This window comes from Rhinolophus ferrumequinum, chromosome 9, assembly GCF_004115265.2.
Source record: "Rhinolophus ferrumequinum isolate MPI-CBG mRhiFer1 chromosome 9, mRhiFer1_v1.p, whole genome shotgun sequence".
In the NCBI taxonomy this organism is placed as follows: Eukaryota; Metazoa; Chordata; class Mammalia; order Chiroptera; family Rhinolophidae; genus Rhinolophus; species Rhinolophus ferrumequinum.
Window position 1 is genome coordinate 69,264,900 of NC_046292.1, and position 17,787 is coordinate 69,282,686.

Below are 17,787 nucleotides of genomic sequence, written 5' to 3' on the forward strand. Positions count from 1 at the left end.
AGATTGAAGACAAAGAGCTGCCGCTGAGCCTCTGGAGGGGTGGCCGAATGGCTCAGTTGGTTAGAGTGCGAGCTCTCACTTGCTGGTTCAATACCCGCATGGGATGGTGGGCTGTGCCCCCTGCGACTAAAGACTGAAAACGGCGACTGGACTTGGAGCTGAGCTGTGCCCTTCACAACTAGATTGAAGGACAATGACTTGGAGCTGATGGCCCCTGGAGAAGCACACTGTTCCCCAGTATTCCCCAATAAAATTTAATTTTTTATAAAGTATATGATCATATCCATTAACTTTTCCTTTTAAATAACTGGTTCCTTGTCTGTGCTCATCAATAGGTGAGGCTCTATTGTAAATGACATCTATTTGTTTTCGTTGTAAGAAGAAATATATCAATCATTTTAAAACTCTATAGCAAGGTACCCCCAAAGTTAACTTCCAGCTCTTCCAATCACAAAAGGGCAAAGACTTTTGGCTTTATTGTCATTGCTGCTCTGAAAAACATGCAAGTCAGACACATATTATAAGCAGACAACTCCTGCTCTTCCCTTCCCCCCAAAACAGGAAAGCTTTTACAACAGCCCTCTTGTAGAGGGAAACAATGGATTTTCTGTGATGAGGTATCATTATTGAAAAGATTAGCATTTTAGGAAAAGTCTTATCACTTTCCTGCTAATTCTTCAGTTAAGTAAAAATCTACAATTCTACAACTAACTCACTGCGTGACTCTGGGCAAGATACTGCACTCTCTGGCCTCAGTGTCATCAGTAAATGGCAAGACTGGACTCAATGATCTCTGAGACTGCTCCTGGAAGATTCTTTGGCTCTGTCTATCGTCATGGAAAATACTTGGAAGTCACCAGCAATATTGAAATATCAACAATAAGCAGTAAACAGGGAGACAGTGGTAACAGCTCATTCTAAGCCACTGCTCAATAAATGGCAGACTGTCATCATATCTCATTTGCTTCTTTACCCAAGAGGGAAGTCAGGTACTATTATTTCAATTTTATAGATGATGAAATGCTGGTTCCGAGGGGTCAACAGATTTTTTTAAAGTACTGTTAGTAAGTAGCCACCCTTCATTGTCAGTGCCCATGCTCTTTACACTATCTTGCCTTGGGTATAAATGGTGACTTTAAGTTTAGGCTAACATCCCATGTCACCCTCTGGGACTTAGAGCTCTCCTTAGAATGCTCATTTTCACAGATCAACACACTATGAAGCTGGGCTGCTATAGGCCAGGCTCAGTGAAAGGTAACACCCAAAGCTATTAATAAAGACCTCATCCCACCCTATAACTGCCAGGTCTCCCATACTGGATCCCTAACTCCTAAAAGTCATCCTTTGCCTGCAGGAAAGAGCTGGGCCCCACAGCCGAGCATTAAGTGCCATATGGTTCTCTACCACTAAGCCCCAACCTTGATGGCCTCTGGAAGGGGAATGTCCACAAAGCTAAGGCATCAATGTTTCCATAAGCAACCTAAAGAATGCAGCCTAAATTACCTTATACATACAAGCTCCCTAATGATTATGATCAGACATGCTGTATTTTCATATGTACTATAAAATTTTCTTTAGTGATATCAGGGAAAGGGATGTTCAGGGGAATATAATAGTGCAAAGGTTTCAGATCAATGGTAATCTATCCGATAATGATATTTTTTCCTCCTACTTCTACACTTACCTCTTACAACCTATGTATTGAGAGAATTCCATACATACATTAATGATATAACTCAATTATCAGACTTTTAGACATTGATGAAAATATATACTGCGTGACAGTATATATTTTTACATCTACAGAATAAATGCACATATGAAATTATACATATTATGGCAGATAACAGAGGGAAAACAACCCACAGCAGAATACACCTTTCATGCACAAGGCCAACCTAATGAGGTAATTAACTTTGACCAGCCCCCCATACTAGCCATTCCTGCAAGTTCAAAGGGTTCTGATTTCTGTTGTGCTGGCTCAATATGGGGAGTGATATGAAGCAAACATGATGAACTGATATGAAACCAAGAAAAATTTAAATATTTGTTAGTTTCCCTAAGTCCTCCTGAGACAAGTCAACCTTATAACTCACACAGAAAAGGTCAAAACACAACTGCAATACAAGTCTCAGCGGGACCTGGAAAAATTAATCCTCATTGAACTTGTCCTTTCGGCTCTCTGTACTTTTGGCATCGCACAATATCTGAATAGCAAAGATAAAGCCAGACCTCTCCCTCAACGGAAAGCAGTATTAATTTATCATTCATAAGATACTATTAAGTAGTGTGTACGGAAAAAAACATCATACTGTCAGGATTTATCCTCTAAGATCCATAAAGCTCACAGTTCCCTGCTAACACAGACTTTATCACTTCAACTAGGCAGTTCCCAAACTAAAAACCCCAACCTGCGATAACTTGTGATTCAACTTTTCTGGAAGGTCACTGAATTACCTAAAAATGTCAAAGTAATAGTACAAATGGATGAAGGCCCACCAACCTTAGGTAACTTCTGGGGGTCCTTTTCCTTCTTGGTACACAACGTGAGTTCACACTGTAGAAAGAGCAGTGAGGTGTTGAAGATGGGCTTAAAAACAAAGCTGAATCTCTTCTTATCCATCTCAGCTTGCGGGATAGGAAAGTGTACTCTCTTGGGATTGTAGAATTTCACAGATTCATCTTTAGGACAAATGTTCTCAATGATGGTGTAATCAGACATTCTATCAGGGTTCGAATATGGAGAGATAAAGCACGTTTGGATGGCAAATCCCAGTTCTTGGTCAGCCTTAGTAACAGACACCTACAAAAAACAGAAAGATCGATACAAAAACAAGTTGGCATCTTTTACGTAAAGGCACAAGGATAACATACCAACCTGGCCATTCTGATGAGAGACATTGCTTAATTTTCACAACATACTTATACAGTCTTCTTTTTAATTACAAAAGTAACTCATTGAAGAAAGAGATGTTTTCTATTTAAATTTGATATGGATAGTGACAATGAATTATTTAATTCAAATGCCAGCCTGCCAGATACAAAATGAGTAAGTCTCTTCAACCGCCTATAAGTCCTCTGGAAGGTAAAAATAAAAGCATATTATGCACCTAAAGTGGATTTTCCAAAATAAATAAAACACCAACAGGCAAAGCCAGTTGTCATAATAGTGCATCAGTCATAAGGCAAGCTCTTTTTAAAAAACTGCGCAAAAAATAGAGAGGCAGAATCTATTTAACCTAGGCAGGGAGTACTAAATTTCTAATCTGAGACAAGTCAGAGTGAGCCTGAAACATTGCAGTGAAGCTACAGATCATCTAAAGTCCTGCTTCATGGGGAGCAGGCGGAGCTGGCCCCTGGGGCTGGATATCAGCGACGGTGTAATTTGGTGGAGATCATGGATGGGCCTGGCGAAGTGTCCCAGCCACTCACAGATCCAAACCAGGACTTGCCAAATACTCTCCCTTCACTCTTTAAGCCCAAGGGAATTTTAAGGGAAATCTAATCTAGAAACGTTTCCGACTCATTTACACTTCCCTCTTACAAAACATTTGTATGGGCTATGTCCAAACCTTGTTAAAGTTCTTTTCTTTAGAAACAGGAAGTAGTGTTTGGCCAAGTATAAACAGAATTCAAACCTCAACTATCCTAAACTCAGCTAAAATCCCGGGACCAGACTGGATTCTCCCTTTGGTGACACATGGATCACTGTGCAAACTGCCTCTCCTTCTATGCTTCATTCCTTGACTAAACTTAGGATCAAAATAAACTTAAACACTTTCGAAATAAAAAGCTAATCCTTAACCATAGTCCAATAGTCCCAGAATCCTTTCAAAAGGCATGGAGATATAAACATACTTTCCATTCTGAGAAACCCAGGGGAAATCCCTGACATCGCATAGGGTTTTTAGTCCACAGTGCTATTTAGAAAGATCCCTATGTGATTAACTATGAGACACTTAACAATGAAGATGTTTATGATTGTGTAACTTTGTTGTGCCTTAAAGCTTATTCCCTCAGAACAATATCATGAGATAAATATTTTTCATCTCCATTTTATAAATAGAGGAAAAACTGAATACACAGGATAGACGACGTGTTCAAAATCGTATCTAGCAAATGCTGAGTAAAACCGAAGTTTAAACTCAGATATTGACCACAAGTCCATTTTCTCTTTACTATTTCATTATAGCTACAGGGTCAATTCAACCAGGCCCAAGAAGTGGCTTTGGGAGAACACTTTGTTAAGAAATCTTTCTAGGAAGTAGTGTTTTTGTTAGTTTGTAAATATTCACATTTCATTATTTTTGCAGTATTTCTGAAAAATAAGACATTTTATCTTGGAAAGATGGCAAATTACATATATCTCATTACTAAAAAGTGACACCTTCAATATGAACTCAGAACCCACAATGCAAAAATGTGTGACAGAAAAAATGCAAATCTTTTCTCTAATCTCAAAGAAAATATATAATGGCAGAAATGTCTAAGGTATTCCAAAAAGTTGTTTTGGAGGAAAAGAATTATTAATAAATCTTTTACTCTAAAATGGACTGGAAATGTCTAGTAGAAGAGCTATGGAATGAGACCAATCCCAGGTAATCTCATGCTCTGCTCCTCATGCACAGCGAACTCTAAGCCTCAGTTTCCTCCCCCACAGACTAAGGGGTACTACCTACCAGATATAGTTATTGTGAGAATTTGTAAAGTCCAAATTACATGCAAAAAACACAGTTCCTGGTTAGTCAATAAATACCAGCTATTATTAATAGTACTATTCTAGATTTAAATTTTGGGTGTTATAAATAGTTTTGTTTTGTTTTTTAATCCTCAAGACAAATGAACTAAAAGAAAAGCTGCCATTATGTGACCAACTGTCACCCAAAGATGACCAAAGCCCAGGTGGCAAAACTGATAATGTCTTGGATTAAAAGAAAGGACAATGGTCTACAGTGAACAGAGGATTCTGGGAGGGGATGTGATAAGGCTGGCCGAGAGAAGAAACTCAGAAATAGTTCTTTAGACCAAGCCAATGATGTAGTAAGTTTTACTTACCCTAAGCAAAAATTTTTTAAAAAAATTTTAAAGAAACATTTAAAAAAATTTTCTTATCAGCAGTGGAATCCAAACCAAGAAAGAATAAGCATAGAAGTTATCCTGTTTAGCAAAATATATACAGATTCTCTCTCATATTTTAGGTGGTTTAAAATAACTTTAAAATAAAACAGTTTATAACATTTCTCCCTGCTCAAATTCTCCTCAATGTACTTGATATTTAAAATGGTAGCAAAAAGATTTGGTCCAGTTCTTTTTCATCACTTGACAATATCTTTGAATTTAATTATGAAAAATATAGACAATATATTAAAAAGATGTAAATGGGAAAATAGGAATAAAACAAAAACCCGTATTTCAAGGAAGCCAGCACTGGGGGAAAGGGGAAAAAACCCAAAACACCCAGGGCTGGATACAAGAGGAAGACTGGCCACTGATTTGCATAAAGCAGCTAAGCCATAAGTTAGCAAAGCCAGGCACACATTTGGAAAAGAACAAACTGCAGTTAAGCAGCACCCCTAAAATCTATAGCACAACAGGGAGTCACTGACCAACTGCACATGTAGACGGTGCAGCCAGAAAGCAAGAAGAAAACAACGATCTTGGATTAGAAGACATCTATGATTAGGAACAGCAGGCAGAAAAAGCAGTACATTTTCCCCAGTGGAGAAAGAAGGTGTACCCAAAGATAGAGAAGATCTCTCAAACAGGGAATTAAAAAAGAGAAGAGATCCAGGAGAATGTCTAGAGCCAGCAGGCTCCATCCCAGAATCAGTACAAATGTGAGAGTAATTTGTCTTTCTAAAATAGAAATATGTGCAGTGAAGCTACTTTTAATACATGGACGTATCCCATTCAACCCCTTAAGTTTTTCATTCCTCCCACAATGAAGTAGAACACCAGCTTGCAGCTTAGCACCAAAACCAGCTCATCAGATGGCGATTCTCCTGTAAGACCAGTACACATCCTGGGGCCATAAGGATATTTATCTTCTCTAGAATCCAACCTGAGAATCTGTATATTTGCATTGCTAAGGGGTTACAATTTTCTCTCCTTCCAAATGGCACCTGAGGATAACGATAGCATCCAGTGGGTAACACTGTGGGCTGTGGAGCCAAATAGCTTGAGTATTAGCCCTGACTCTGAACCCTAGTAGGTACTAAATGTGTGGCCTTGGCCAAATTTGGGTCTCAATCTCCTCATCTATCAAATGGGGATATTAATACTTCTATCTCATAGGAATGCTCTGAAGAGTAAATTACTATAATGCTTACAACTGAGTTTGATACAAAATAAATGTACAATAAATGTTAGCTGTTATTTCATTGCTACCACTACTCCCTAATATTTTTGTAGTCATTCCATAGACTTAGGCTATGCATGATTAGTACTGTTATATATAGGAAATAGTTTCAATAAATGCATAGATACACTTAAGTAATGATCTAGAAAAAAACAATTTTCATGAGATATAGTAGCACAGAGCATTTCACTAAAGGGTGTGCAATTTAAAAGATAATAACGTATGTGAAGTAGTTTGAAATATGTCATGGTTAACTCTGACATTGCCACTACTGAACTACTGTTCCAAAAATGCTAAGGACAAAGCCAGGACAGGGCTTTATTAGCAGAATTCAATAAGAACTGACAATGTTTTTTAAACATTCATCTATAAAACACTCTCTCCCTTTAGCAAACGTAGCAAATCCTGAAATGTCCTGCTATGGTCAGAAATCAACCTGGAAACACTTTCTGAGCCACACCCTCACCCAGAGCTGGTCAAGGGCTGTGAGGAAGAGCAGGAAGGTCTGCTCTGGCTCATGCCCCAGGAGCTACTACAACTTAGCACTAACCCGAAGGCCACGGCTAAAATTGAAATCTCACCTCGACATAAATGTGTCCGTTCTCTGCCACAGAGAAGACTCCCTGGGAGGGCACCAGAAAGAGGTCAGTGTTGTACAGTTCCATGTTGAAGGTGATATTTCTGTGGGGCGGGTCCTGGAAGCTACTGGGATTCCCCACCTGGGGCAGGCTGCAGTTAAACTGGGGGGAAAAACAAGACAGAGATAAATCACAGCCAAATGAAGAATGAAGGCCTTTTTTGAGCTTTGGCCTTTAATATCCAATTCTTCCCCCCAATAGTTCCTATCTAAAGGTAGCCAAAAAACAACATTCTCCACAAACTAATTACTGCAAACAAACACATACCACCACAATTTCAGGTCGGCTGAAAAGGGAAGTATCTCCTTCATCCATATCTCCCGGAAATCCATTATCACCTGACTCCAAATCTTCATAACCATCTGGCCAGCCACTACTATCCCCAGGGGATGGAACTTGTATCACAATCTAAAAAGTAAAGAAAGCACAGAGAATGTCATAAAAACATTACATGCATTTATGCATTTGGTTCTAACACGCGCGTGCACATACACACACACACACACACACACACCTCCAAGGTTGCTTACGATTTCATCTTCAAAGATATGAAAAATAAACAGAAACCCAATGCACGTTCAGATTAGGACATGAACTAAAATATGTATCTTCCGTTGTGAAAAAATACAAATAATTTCAAATAGTGAGAAAACACTAGACACTTAAGTAGGGTTGAATGGGGTGGTCAAATAGGCTGTCCTATATCGTGGGGGAGGGGGATTCTTCTAGGTGGCTTCTCTTTATATTGAAAACTTGAAGAAATACTAAGAGCTAGCTAATGCAAGGAGTTAATGTTCACTATTGAGCCATTCTCTCCTCCTCTTTTCTCTTGTATGTACTCTTCTATCTTTTCCCCATTTCTTCCCCAGTATCTTTCTCTACAGCGTATAGATGCATAAAAGAACATCATGTTTCATTCCACGACAGTCTATCTTAACACTGGATGAAATGATTATTCCTACGTTAATTCTAAATAAGATGAAAAAACTCACCTAAGGACCATGACTCCATAAATAAAATCTTAATTTCTTTGCATAAAAAGGATAGTGCTGCTCTCTTTTTCATTTTTTTTTTTTGCTCACATGTTTAGATTTTGAATATGTTGCAAAACAAAAATATATAATAAGTCTGACAATTAGTACAAACAATTAAAACTGGAAAACAGCTAAAATATTCAGCAAAGGAAGTAGAAAAGGAAGAGAACATAGAAAAACCACCTCTCTATTCTTTACCAAGTCCTCAAAAGTACTGATGCAATTGAAGCAAGTATCTAGGATATTGCTTATCCTAGAATCACCATCAGATTCATCATTATCATCACCATCATCATCACTATGATATATACATATAAGAAGAAAGGGTTTTCAAGAGCTGGCTCATGCTATACCTTGCTCTTTTGAGGCAAATGACACTTTTTCTTTACTTAACAGATTACCGTAGCCTCTTACTGATGTTAATTTAGACACAAGTTTAAAATTCCAAAATCAAGTACAGTAATATGACATTTATTATATCTGGAAAAACTGGATAATTACAAGAAAATGAGAGTTGGAATTGGCAGGAAGTATTCATCATAGAGGTCAAAGGTTCATAGATAATTCCAGTAACAAAGGGAGATCAGCTGGGCCAGCTGGGTGTTGAGAACAGATGAATGGATGAGAGGTCAGGAGGCTGGATTCCGCTGGGCCCTGCCGTTAACTAGTCCCTCAAAACTAAGCAAGTCCCTTACCTCCCTGGAGTTCAATTTCCTCACCTGTGAAATGAGGAAGTTGAATAAGGCCATCTTAGGGTTCTTTCCAGCTCAAACATTCTAAGATTGTCTGAGGAACAACAAACTCGGGCTCACAGGAGTCAGTCCCAGCATGACTGGAATACATGATGGCCAGTCTTTTCTCTGGATGGGGCAAGTGTATCTATCCACCGGTCATGGGATGAATAAGAATGAGCAGTCTGGCAGCTCCCCACCCCATACCAAAGCTGGGACAGGCTCCAAGAGCACAGACACACACACCATGTCGAAGCTGGACATGGATCTGTGAACCTTATTTTCACCATCAAAAGTACAACCTGAACTGCAAAATTAACACTATATCAAGTTCTTCTGAGATAGCATGTGTCGAATTCTTTTAATATTCACTGCCTAATGTCATCTCTGCAAGAATAGGTTTAACCTGAAAAGACTGAGATGAACTGACAAGAATGATTTCAGAAAAAAATGTAGGTTAGCTGTTGCAATGGATTGTCATTGGGGGAATCTGTGAAATCTCCCTCTGGGTAACCTCAAAAGTAGGAGATTTTCTTTAATTTTGGGTCTTTCTCAGCGGCAGAGAGAGACTTAATAATTTCTTGAAGGCCCTTTTCAGATTTTTCTCTTTTGGCTCTTTTATTAATGAGGGAGGTGAGAAGTCCTCCCAATTCTGGGTAGGAGTGAAATGAGACCAGGGCTCTGATTGGCTCAGTTGTGTAGATGTGATCACGTATAGCCCAAGGGATTGGACTTTATCCTCATAATGACCAGGCCATTTGATCCTGCAGCTTGACCACACAGATAGGTCATGATTACCTTGCCAAGGAACCCTCTGTCACCCGGAAATGGAAGGAGGAGAGAAAGAGATGACCATGAATGCTCCAACCAAGAAAACAGGGCCTCCCAACTCCCACAGATTCACTAATAAAACAAATAAAACAAAAAAGTTCAGAGTCAAAATACATCCCATTTGGTCGAGAACTGATACTTAGCTTTGTTTGGGCCTGGGGTATATGCCCCTCATTTTCATAGAAATTTTAGGACTAATTTTTGGGTAACACCCGGTAAGGCTCTGTCAAAGGGCCAAGCTTTGTTCTGGCAAACACTCACAGAGTTATAGTAAACCACACCATCAGGGGCTGACCGCCGGTGCCGAGTTCCGCAGCCATTCAGAGGAGACTCCAAAATGAAGTGGGTGCCGTTCATCTTGGCCTTGCAGGTAGGATCCAACAGGGTGAGCTCCACCCCCAAGTAGCTGTTGGCCTGAAATAACAACCACCAAAGACGTTAAGCGGGGAACCACAGGCAGTTCTGCAGCACACAGTTAACACATCTTGCCTGGTCTTCCAAGTAAAGGTTGCTGAGGCCTGCATTCACCCTCCCCCCTTACCTCTTCCCAGCCTACTACCTCTCAACAGCTTCAGGATTGTGTTTGTTGGCCTTGGAAATTCAATAGCAAAATATTGACACACAAGAATCTGGAACCCCCCTTACTGAGAACAACAGGAACCGGTTGGGAATCACAGCCAAGGGAAGTGAGCCTATCCAACTGAGAAAACAGTATCAAGTCTCTGGAGTCCAAAAGTAAAAGAGCTAGAGGGAAATAACTAACACGTACTGCAGCAAGATGGGGAGGGAAGCGGCCTTCTCTTCTCTCCTTTAAGAAATTGCACTGACCTGAAAAGAATCTTTTTCTACCGCCACGATCATCTTGTCATTGTCACATTTGACTGACAGGGCAACATCCATGCTCCCTTGCACTTCCTCAGGCTCTCTGGGACCAGAAATCAGTCGTAAGCTGGGGATGACAGGGTCCTTTGGCTGAGGGATCGCATCTTCTCCCCCTTCCTTCTGGCCTCTCCTGGGGAGGTCCGGGAAAGGAAAGGGGAAACCTCCATTCCGACCACCCCCACCCCGGAAGGGTGGGTTGTCCAGGGTGCCAGGGCCCAGCAGGATCCGTAGCTCAGGAGGGATGGTGTGGACTTCCTCATCTCTCATCTCCTCTGGTGACAACAGAAGAAAGCGAAACCTCATCAGTGTTTGATACCAGGCCACAAACATCGTTGGCGGCAAGAACAGAAGGAATTAGCAGAGAAGGGGTGTGTGTAAAATTACTCTTAACAAGTAATGTATAAAAGAGATGAGGAGTGTGGAAGCCTGAATTCTAGTCCTTGTGTTCCTTCTAACCCGAGTGGCTTTGGGCCAGTGGCTTACTTCTCTGTGCCTTGGTTTCCCAATTTTTTAAATTAAGAGGTTGGGTGAGATCAGTGGTTCTCAACTTTGGCTGCACATTAAAATCACTTTGGGAGCTTAAAAAAAAATCGCTATGCCCAGGTTTCACCCCAGGCCAGTTTAAAATCAGACCCTCTGGAGTGGTACCTAATTGTTAGTATGTTTGAAAGTTCCCCACGTGGTTTCAATGTACAGCCAAGGTTGAGATGCATTGGATTAGATGATTTCTAAAGCACTACAAACTGTAAAATCCATAATTCAAATAAGTTATGTGGGACAATATTAGTCCACTCATATTCCTTTGAAATACTTCCCTTGAATCTAGAGATTTTTCAGAAGAGTTTCTGTAAACATTTCTTTCTTTTTATTAGTTTCAAGTGTACAAAACAATGTAATAGACATTTTTCATTTATATTCCTCACACAGTGATAACCTCCCTCCCCTATCTACTACCCCTCTGACATCGCACAGAGCCATTACATTTCCACTGTCTCTATTCCTAATGCTCTACTCCACTTCTTGTAACTATATATATATATATATATATATATATATATATGTATGTATGTATAATTGTAGTTGACATTCATTATTGTTCAGCTTCAGCTTCAGGTGTACAGTGCAGTGATCAGGCATCTACATCTTCCCTGAGGTGGTCTCCTAATGGGACAAGTGTCCATCGGATACCCTGTAAACATTTCTTAAAACAATATTGGTATTTTAAAATTATTTGCTACCTGATTTTTGACTACTAAATTCTAATACGTATCTAGGTATCCTGGCCTTTTAGAACCTAGTCCTGAAGGAGAAAAGAAAAAGCTGCTTAGATTTTATTGCTAAAAAAGCTGCTTAGCTACTTATACCTTCAAAGGGAAAGACATAGTTCCATTCAATCAATACTCAGTGTTTTTTCCATATTGTCAACAATTTAGAGAAAAAAAAATGCACCCCCTCTCCAAAGCCAATTGATGTATGCTTGGCGTCAATCCATCTCAGTGGGAGCTGAAAATGAAGACGACCAATGAACATTAACTCTCCTTCAATACTATCTTTTTGAAAAAAAAGCACAGCTGTATGGGTCCAAAAGAAGTCAGAGTTTAGGAGGGTTTTTTAATTTGTACTTTGACAAAAACCTTCACAACAACCCTGTGAGGTAGGTCCTGTTATTCCCCCATATTACTGAAGAGGAACAACCTGAGTCTCACAGGTTAATCAACTCCCCCTCTCCCCCCACGCCAAACAGCGACTAAATGGCAGAGCTGGGACTTGAAGCTGTTCTCCTAACCTTCATCCTATCAGCACTGCACTCAGTAGTAGCACCATGGGGTGAGAAACAGGTCTGGGGAGCAGAAAACAGGTCTTGGGATTTGAGCCTCACTCGCTATAAGACTCTGGGAAACCTCAAGAACTTGTTAAGCCTCTGCTTTCTGCTCCATCAACCTGGGGTAATAACTCTCCTGTATTCCCTCTAGGTGAGAATGAGAATGAGAAATCTAGTCATGCTGTTTGATCATACCATTTGGGTTGCTTATGTTGAGAATGAGAAAGCACTTGGTATGTGGCCTCATGACTATTTTTATGTAAGGTACAGCCTGAGCTAAGATTTCTCTCCTGCAGTTGCAACCCCTCTGTATCTCAGCTGTAAGTTATTATTAGGTACCTCTGAAAGAGGAGGCCAGGCTAACGCATCCTTAATGTAACCAAAGTGAAGTTGATCTCTAACAAAGTTCTTTAACATGCAATCAACATTATGTTACTAAAAAAAATCTATATTAGAGATAATTTCCTCAAAATAATCTATCACACTTCAAGATAACTTTAAGCTTTATAGTAAAAAGTAGTTAAACAAATCATTAAAATTTGCAATAGGAAAACAGCACCCTGTAACCTGAAATGAGAGTTCTTCGTTGGAAAGCTTCATTTGAGTGATATTTTTAATACAATTAAAAAAAAAAATCGAACGTACCATTGTTTTCAAGCTGAAGATGAAATCTATTAGCCACAGGAGCCATTGTGTATGATGTCACTGGACTATAGCCATTGTCTAAGGCCCACTTGACCAGATTCTCTTGGGTTGAAGGAATGTCATCTCTTATTGATTTGGTCATTACCATGGACCTCTCGCTCTCTTTCCCAAAGCCAACACTATTAGGAGCCTGAAAGTAATAGCAAATTTTCACTGATGAGTCTGAAATAAAACAGTGCTTTAAATAAGAATAATTACATATCTGAAACAACAGATTCTATATTGTATATAAAGGAATTATCTATTCTTTCAATCTCTGTTTTCCTTGGACTAAGAACACCAACGTGAAAATCTGTAACAATGGATTAAGAGAAATCTATGCATGCTGTTTGATCATACTACTTGGGTTATGTTGATAAAAATCATTCTAATGACAGCTAAGCAGCTACGCACTAAGTATATCTAGTATGTGACTGCAGTTAATGTTTAAATTATTAACACACACATACCAAATATGTTATGTATAGCAGACTTTCTCTTATTTTTATTTAAAATTATGTATAAAATATACAGATGTGCACGTCATTTATATTGCCCTTCACCCCCAAAAAATGCCTGTTCCTACTTCCTTACCCAAGATTTAAATGAAAGAAGGCTCAGCCTATTTGCTTCAGTAAACTGGGAGGCTATCTCATCTTTGTAAACTATTAAGTTCCATATGGTGCAATAACCAATGTTTACATTTCATTTACAATTTATGATCTATTTAGCAATCCTGTAATTGTATTCATCTGCTAATTCTATTAACTGAATATGCTTAGATTTTATGTTGTAAATATTAATCAATTTAGGTTACTACGTATGCCTCTAAATATCAATGTTTTATCCAGCAAGTCAGTCTTCAAAATTGACTTTCACCGGGTAAGCAGTTACAAAATTAAAACTGAAAGACAGAAATCTTTCCAACACAGAGATATAAAAGGACTCTGAGTAACCAGGACATTGAAGGTAAATGTTCTCATCACCTGCTCTCTCCTGCAGCAGTGATCTGGTCAGATGGTAAGGGAGCTGAATGATACAGAGGCAACCCCAAAGGGAAGGCACCACATTTTCAACAACTGCTCCAACTGAGCTGCAAAGTCCTTCCAACATGCAGATTATGACATTTTCATGCTGTATAAATATCACTTTAATTTCCATGCCCAATTATTTTCTCCTGCATACATGCAGCATTTTCCCTAAATTCCCCATTTGTTTCCCATTCTGTTTGCCCCTCACATGACTAAATATTAATCCTTTCCCACTGTAAAACCATAGAATATTCACAGGCTCTAAGTTCTGTTGGCCTCTTTGGTTGTGGGATAATAGCTGAGGATACATATTTTCAATTCAAAGCTTAAAGGGGCTCACCCAGTATATTTTTCTATTACCCAAAGTGCTTATCTGAGGGAAAACTGCCAGCCTGCCGGGTCACAATTATATATGCAAAGGAACAAGCCAGCTTCAACCAAGTTCTATAGCCATTTGCAAAAAACTCAGCTTCACAGGTTTGGAATATTCTAGCTCTTTCTCTGGTTGGTGTGCCAGAGAAAATTCTTTAGGGGAAGGAAGGGTTTAAAAAAAAAAAAAAAAGGAAGAAGAAAAAGAAAGAAAACTAAAATGAAATAACGAAGGATCCAGTTTGTTCTTAGAACTTTTTATTCATTTAGTCAACGGCAGTTTCTTAGGCACAGCTTCTTCCAGCCTTTCAAAGCAGCATGTCATTTTGATTGGCTGGAGTTGCAAGACTGGCTTAAACACTACTACTTGGCCTCATCTGCCCTAGTCTTTCATGTTGTTGGACAGCTGAGAAAATACTGCATTTCCAGAATACAATTATGATAACCGCCACCTGTCCTTTTGGTATCAATATGGAGTGATTTGTTTACACCTTTCCACATGAAATCTAGGAGCTGTCAGTACAACTCATACTGATTACGCCTCGGGACTTACAAGGCTAGAAATCTATCCACACATTCGTGAAGCAGCAAGGCTCCGGAAAATGGCAAGCAAGTTGGTTCCCAGAAATGAGTGAATGCTTCACCCTGTGTTTCTGGGAGTCTCCAGGCTTTTCCAAGGCCTCAGTGTAGCTACTCCAAATGGGAGTGCTCAAGAGGGTCTCCAAATACCGCCACCATCTTTTCCACCTACATCTTCATAAAGGATGATGAGCTAGGTAAAATCTGAGGGCCTCTCCATCCTCCCCCACCACCCAACAAACACTTGTACCAAAACTGTTGGCGTAGGGGAGGGGGGCCTGGGGGAAGAAGTGGTCAGAAAGTATAGCATATGTTCCCACTGGGATTTAAAAATCAATGTCTTTTCTAAAAATAAGCCAGCTATCACCAACCTTGAAGTCCTGAGGCTACATTACATAGTATAACAGGAAACTTCTAACACATTTCCTCCATCTATTCTTTGATGTTTTGGAGGTTCTTCCAAAATGTGATTATGCATGGTCCGTAAGAGACCTGAAGAAAAAGCCAGAGCTGGGCAGGGCAATGTAGATTATTTCTGGTATTCCCATTCTTGCCCACAGCACAGCATTTTGCATGTCCTTGGACCATTCTGTCATTTGGGGGGTGCATTCTGCCAACATCCCAAACACACACACACACACACACACACACGCCATCCATGTATAATAGGACTCTTCTTTAAATTTATCCTAAGTTCCTTACAATTCCTTTAGTAGACATTTTGCTTTGTTTTCACTTTGTTTAGAGAAATCAATTGCTCTTACAGACAAACTTTTAAAGACTTGCTTATGGAAGGAAGATGAACTCCCTTTTTACGGTATATGCGTACTGGGTTAGGAGCTTTACATATGTTACCTTATTTAATTCTTCTCCAGAATATCAGGGGATAGGCACTACTGCTCCTTTGTGAGAGAAGGGGACCTGAGGCTCACAGAAGTTAAGCAGCACCTCTAAGGCTGAGAACTCAGCCTCAGGCAGTGTGCCGAGAGCTTTAGATGAAACACCCAGTAGACACTTAACAAATATTTGTTGAATGAACAAATGAATGAACAAATAAACTCCGTTAAACCTCACAGTAACTCTCAAGATGAGTACTATCATTGTACCCATTTCACAGATAAGGAAACAGGCTCAGAGCTCAATCGGATTGCCCGGTATTAACTGGGAGTAATGACGATTGGAGATGAGATTTGAATCCAGCCCTGTCTAGCACCAAAGCCTGGACTCCTTCCACTCTACCATTATTGTCTTCAAAGGAAATACTTGAAACAAGGTCACTATAAACCATTTCCCTCTTTCTAAGCACAAATGTATGTCTTTTTTATTAACAGGTTAACTTTCCCTCACAGCACAGTCAGAATTCACATCTGAGACAGGGAGTTAGGAAATCACAAAGCATGAAACTGGAGGAATAAAAAAGAACATCATGAAACATTACCTAATTGTTTAGTAATGTTGTCATGCATTGTCCAAAATTGGCCTGGAACAGGAGTACAGCCAAGGAAAGAAATATAAACAGATCTTGCACTGGGATGAGCAATCTCATTTCTAGCCTTTCTGATTCATGTGAGAAGTAGGGAACATTCAAAGCGAGCTCCAGGACTGCCACGGACCAGGCACACATGCTCAGGGAGAGAAAGAGCCATTGAAGGGTCAGGGCTGAAAGAACATTTACACACGAACTCCAGCAGAGAATTAAAATGGACCGTATGTTTTTGCCTTTCAAAGCATGATTCCCCTTCCTGTTTTTGTTATTCTGAAATCAAAAACATTTGGTTGGTGTGCCAGGCAGCAAAGGCTGCAGACACCTCGGATCACCACCCTCCCTCATGCCATGCCAGTGAAGGCAATCAAAACAGCTCTGACTTCAGAAAATCACAGCTGGGCTGTGTGCTCGACACCAAATTAATGTATCACCATTACACAAGATGGCTTACTGGGATAGTCACAAAGTTTAAAAAAAAAAAAAAAAAAAAAAAAACACCCCAGAGGAACCAGAAACTATTACTTTAAATTAAGATGTGTGTGCTCGCGGTTTTGCCTGCTGCCTCTGGTGAGTGCTTGGACATGACGTTGCCTAGGGGACCCTTGGCTCTGTTCACTGCTTCATCCCGTGAAGGTGCAATGAATGAATAATACCCAAACCAAAGGCATTCCACTCCCAAAACATCAAAAACATAAAACCCACTCCAATGGATTAAATACAGGTACTGAAAGAGGAACTGGTCACAATTGTCTGTTTTTTAAAAGACAATGCACAAAAATTTGAGCCTACAAAATGAGATGCTAAAGAGGTAATTATCTTCTTAAAAATGAGAAGGGGGGGTTTTCCTTAACCTTTCAATATAATTCACTCCAATATTCTGTCAAATAGTTATCTCCCTAAACATATTTGAAAAAGATTTATTTTTACCAAATTTCAACATTTAACTTTTCAGGAAACTAGCTACTGTTTGTCTATCCTGCCAACCAGCTAAGCCTCTTCACTATATTTCCTTCATGAAACATAATGCTTAAGGAACAGGCTGGGGGAGACTTCTCTAGCGTCATCTCACCTCTCCGTTGTTGTGAATCTTTTATCCGTGTTTCACCCTTATTAGTTAGAAGCAAGTGAAAAGACATGCCAGTATCACGTATTTATCTCAAAAGTCAAGTGTGCAGACCTTACAGGACTCAATCATAAAAGGCTTGTGTTGGTTATTTTACACTACAACTGGAAAGTTGTGATGCATTTCAGCAGTTTCACAAATGAGGCAACTGAGGTCCAGAGGCGTTAAGGGACTTGCCCAAGGTCACAGTTTGTAAATGGCAGAGTCTGGACTGAAATC

General features: G+C 39.7%; 1 protein-coding gene across 1 annotated transcript in view; it reads right to left on the minus strand.

The window, feature by feature from the left end:
* TGFBR3 (transforming growth factor beta receptor 3) overlaps positions 1–17,787 on the minus strand; it is a 185,331-nt gene that overhangs the window by 22,698 nt on the left and 144,846 nt on the right. Inside the window, exons 8-13 of the mRNA XM_033114407.1 lie at positions 12,942–13,131; positions 10,421–10,746; positions 9,854–10,006; positions 7,264–7,404; positions 6,940–7,098; positions 2,504–2,803 (exon numbers count right to left, since the gene is read on the minus strand). Coding sequence (XP_032970298.1) covers positions 2,504–2,803; positions 6,940–7,098; positions 7,264–7,404; positions 9,854–10,006; positions 10,421–10,746; positions 12,942–13,131 — 1,269 coding nt within the window. The remainder of the gene's footprint in view (positions 1–2,503; positions 2,804–6,939; positions 7,099–7,263; positions 7,405–9,853; positions 10,007–10,420; positions 10,747–12,941; positions 13,132–17,787) is intronic.